Source organism: Penaeus chinensis, chromosome 4 (assembly GCF_019202785.1).
Source record: "Penaeus chinensis breed Huanghai No. 1 chromosome 4, ASM1920278v2, whole genome shotgun sequence".
NCBI lineage: Eukaryota > Metazoa > Arthropoda > Malacostraca > Decapoda > Penaeidae > Penaeus > Penaeus chinensis.
Genome location: NC_061822.1, coordinates 15335348 through 15340347, shown reverse-complemented (window position 1 = coordinate 15340347; position 5000 = coordinate 15335348). Strand labels below are relative to the sequence as shown.

Sequence of the window (5000 nt, the reverse complement as noted above, 5' to 3'; positions counted from 1 at the left end):
TCTACAAATTGTCTTTTGAGTAATGCCAAAAGCTCACCATGATAAATAAAGGTTAAATTCATATAATATATTTCCATAACTGTGAAATGAACATTATGGAGCAATGAAGGGGAAAATAAAATCAAGTAAAAATATCAAATGATTCTTGCACTTACTCTTGGAATGGCAGCTGAATAATGTCGCGATCCTTGAACAGTCGAAGCAAAAACTCGTGAACTTCATCTGTGGTCTGTGGACCACCCATGTTCAACATAAGGATACCAGTCTTTGGTGAAGAGTTATCCCGTACATCGTGCTTTGGTTGAGCTTGTGCTTCGCCCCCAGTTGAGCTTGATGTCATAAGGTGACATATGCTTGGACGCAGTATACCATCTGTTTGAAGAAGGTTGAAATATTTAATTGGTACATATGCAGAGGCTTTAGAAAAAATGAAAGCTAAGAAATTAAAAAGTCCTGTTGCTACTAAAGGATGTGTTCTGGTGGTTAACTAAAGCAGCATGAAAATAGGAAAAGAGTGAAGAGGGAGATGATTTTAAAGTTAAGTTACTGGGGATGGAGCAGTTGCTACCCCCTCCCTGCGATAAAGTGAATCCCCTTAACAGAGTAACATGATATACTAAAATATGTGAAAAATTTAGATAGCAATGTAATATACTTGTGACAGCACTAGTTACAATATGTCATCATTTCAAAGGAAATTTTGAGTTTACGGCCTAATAATTTTAGTGTTTTTATACCTTCAACCCTTTGAAATGTACCATATTTAAGACTATAATTGTCACTGCCTAACATGACCTAAAATCTTTCGACAATAGTATATAAAATGCAGAAAGTTATGAGAATATTTTGCCAAAAGCTAAAAAATAAATATGTAAACCATATATTACAAATTTCTTGTAATATTCTACAAAGAACACAAATATAAGTTTATCAATTTCTCCCACTGACTGAAGTATCTAATTTTGCTGCACATTTTCACTAACTAAAACCAATCTGTTTAATTTTACCAATTCTTTCACATGTGTGGTTATTGGTCTGCTCAAGTTATCATAAAAGGTTCTGGGTTAGTGCTTACTAGCATATAAGCATAAAAAATCAAAGTAGCAAATAAACCCAGAGAGAATCAATAACATCTGTTGTATTTCATCATCATAACAAGATTATAGTATCAACTGCATTGTGCCCAAATTTAACATAGAGGAAATACATTGTGAACATTATAACATAACAAAAGAATATGGCTTTTAACTATAAATTGACTTATACTATGGAAACTCCCATTCTTGGCCCAGATAGTTGCAGATGACATGACAGATACCAGGGAAATTGCAGGGTAATATACAATTTAAAATGAGCTGTACAACATATATACAATATGAGGTTCACTATAATATCTAAAGCAGGGGACTCATCCAAGTATTCACTGCAAGATGGCACTTGAGACTGATATGCAGTGTGAATTATAAAGGAAACTGATCTTTACAACCTATGTTCTCTAATGCGGGGGACACTAACCCCTAGGACCCCCTTGGGGAGGATGCTGCCCCCTTAAATCCCTACCTAAGATCACAAACAATCCTCTGGGTATACATGACAGGATAGAACCTATGATGGAATACGCCATCCCACGAGATGAAGACAACACTTGCATCTGAACTTCTTCATCTTGAGGTCCAGGCATGCTGTTGCCTGTACCTCCCATAGACCTAAAACAAGACTCAAGGAGAGCTTGAAAGCAGACCAACCAGGAGCAACTGTGATATTCTTTAGAAGAATGGCAAGAAGGATGCCAGCAGACCTGTCATTTTGGTTGTGGACCTCATAGCACAGATTTTCCACTGATGGGGAAACTCATATTCATGTTGTTCTGTTCACTCATTAATGGCAGAAAGTATAAAAATTACACGAGATAATTACGTATCTAGTGTCATATACTGGTATTCTCTGCACAGTATATATGTTTTTTAAAGATTCCTTTTTAATCTTTAACTCTCTTCAGGTTGACAGTGCCATCAATTAAGAATTACACACATCCAATATGTTTTCCTAGCAGAATGCATACATGCTCTTGTCAGTGCAGGTGGCTATGCCTTTTCTGTTGGTCTTATCTCACAGGCCCATGCATTACACACACCTTGTGGTAACTATTCTATGTAATGCTTCCAAACTTTTGCTTCCCACTGATTACTCTACTGTAACAACCAGAAGAATTTTTGTTTTCCAGGTTGCAGGGGGACAGCCCACTGCAAGAGATTGGTTTTCTCTCTTACACATGTTGCATAACTTTATTATTATCAACTTGCAAAGGTAACACCATAGATGAAAAGTGTCTTATTTTTGTTCATTTTGTTCATTCCATGCAATTGTTTTCTTGTAAGAAATGGCTGTGGCAAACAAACTATTCCCAAAAGACAATAAAGTAACCTACTTCATATATTTAATCTTCATATCTTACCATATTTCCCCGGTAACTGTCAAGCCTCTCTCTACTATTTGTGGAATATGGGGGGGTGGGGGGTAAATTCTACACGCATAAACAGCAGAGGTTAAAAATGAATCATCACTACCAATATCTTTGTGATCTGTGGCACACAAGTGTTCTGAGTGCATGTTCATTTGCAAAATCTAACTTTACTAATTTTCCTTACCCTTTACTTATTAATTTATTTTTTCATTAACAAGCATTCCTGCTTTCTGCTCCCTAAAATGAAAGGAATATTCACAGCCGCTTACCCTTACTAATATCACAGCAAACGACATATGTGAAAAGCAATATAAAAATAACTTTCACAACAACAGCTGATCACAAAAGCTCAGGTGTTCCCCATCTGAAAATATTTTCCCAAAGTATTTCTTCCCCATTTCAAATACTCCTAACACCTACAAGCTACAACCATACACAAATTATTCACAACTTCCTCCAATTTTACTCACTTTGACAGCGCAGAAGCGATTTAACAATGCTACCCTTCATTTTAAGAAGCCGGGTCTCCACCTGCTGCAGACGCCTCTGTTCACTCAGTCAAAGCCGAGGTTACGTAGTGTGTTTACTTCTCTTGTTGGAATACATCAGGGTTGCGTAGAAGTGGGAATAATAATTGGTGTATCTCTTTATATGAAGTATTTGTTTAAGTAAATTTTACAAAATATCTCATAAAATACCTTATTTTATGTTAGTTGCGAATGTTATTTATCCTTTTTATTCTATTTTATCTCTTATCATGTATGCACTAAGATCGTATATACGATCTTACTTTAGAGAACTTATACAACGAAGATAAAAGTGTAATTATAAATTATATGAAATGCGCGCGGATTATATATATATTCTCAACTGTAGCGATAATGAAGCATTACTATATGTCATGTTAACCAAGAAAAGCTACCATTAATATTTTCTTACTGCAATGGCCGCAACTGGTTGCGATAAAAGTTTTAAAAAGTAAAAGTTGTCAGATTGAAATCGTTATTCAATTAAATCACAAAAGTAACTTATGGCAAAAGTAAAAACGCATATATATATATATATATGTGTGTGTGTGTGTGTGTGTGTGTGTGTGTGTGTGTGTGCGTGTGTGTGTGTGTGTGTGTTTGTGTGTGTGTGTGTGTGTGTGTACACACACACACACACACACACACACACACACACACACACACATACATACATACATATATATATATATATAATATGGATATATACATACCTATATATATCATCATCATCATCATCAACCTGGGTCAATCCACTGCAGGACGTTGGCCTCTCCCAATCTTTTCCATCTTTGTCTGTCTTGCGTTTTTTGCTTCTAGTATTGGCCCTCAAATTTCGTTATTTCGTCGCGCCATCTTGTCATAGGTCTGGCCCTTGGCCTTTTTATGTTATCTATAATTCAGTCTGTTACTTTCTTTGTCCATCTGTTGTCCTGTCTCCGACATATATGACCTGCCCTTTGCCATTTTTTCTTTTTGATGCTCCCGAGTATATCTTCTACTTTTGTCCCTCTCTGGGCACTTATTAGTTTCCTCTCTAGTAATTTGGTTGTAGTCCATGTTTCTGATCAATATGTCATAACTATTGATCAGAATGCATTGGTTAAAGACTTTTCTTCTTAAACATAATGGCAAGGAGCTTCTTAGTATGCTACTGTGTTTGCCGAAGGCGCTCCAGCCAAGACTGATGCGTCGCTTAATTTCCTCTTCGCTAGATGTGTTTGTCTGTATGAGTTGCCCTAGGTATATATACTTGTCTACCACCTCTAGCGCTTCACCTTGAACAAGTATCTGTTCGAATTGAACTCTACTGTTGAACATGATCTTAGTCTTTTTCTTGTTCATCCTAAGTCCGACTTTCAGGCTTTCGCTATTCAGATCATTTATTAGTTTCTGCATTTCATTTGCAGATTCACTGAAGAGAACAATATCATCTGCAAATCTTAGATTGTTCAGGTATTCACCCTCTATTTTGATACCCTTCCCGGTCCATTCTAGCTTCTTGAAAATTTCCTCAAGGCAAGCTGTAAACAGTTTTGGTGAGATGGTATCACCCTGTCTAACACCTTTCTTAATTGGGATTTTATCGGTTTCTGTGTGGAGCTTGATGGTTGCTGTCCCATCTTCGTATATATCTTCTAATAGTTTACAGTATACCTCCTCTACTCCCTGTCTTCGAATAGCTTCTAGTACATCGTTTTTGATGTCCGATGGTGACATGTCCACTTCCGCTCTAGTCTTTTTTCGAAGAATGTATTCATGATATTGAGTGATCGAGCCTCCGCAGAATCGACTAGCATTTGTCCCCTCTCATTCCTAGTGCCTACTCCGTGATTCCCCACTACGGTTTCTCCTTCTATCTTTTTACCTATTTTGGCATTAAAGTCTCCCATAATTATTGTGAAATGGGTTTTTGCTCTTTCGTTGACTAAATGAACATCTTCATAGAAGCTTTCTATTTCGTCATCACTGTAGCTGCAGGTTGGAGCATAGACTTGAACAATCTTTAA

At 36.7% G+C, this 5000-nt stretch overlaps 1 protein-coding gene across 2 annotated transcripts in view; it reads right to left on the bottom strand.

The window, feature by feature from the left end:
- LOC125047738 (ferrochelatase, mitochondrial-like) overlaps window positions 1–3077 on the bottom strand; it is a 14128-nt gene extending 11051 nt beyond the window's left edge. The window contains exons 1-2 of one of the 2 annotated variants that reach the window (XM_047646149.1): window positions 2935–3077; window positions 156–372 (exon numbers count right to left, since the gene is read on the bottom strand). In XM_047646149.1, the coding sequence (XP_047502105.1) occupies window positions 156–372; window positions 2935–2974 (257 nt within the window). In that variant the 5' untranslated portion in view covers window positions 2975–3077. Of the gene's footprint in view, window positions 1–155; window positions 373–2455; window positions 2477–2934 lie in introns of those variants that run through there. The other variant, XM_047646158.1, reaches the window with a different exon arrangement.
- Window positions 3078–5000: the final 1923 nt, after the last annotated feature.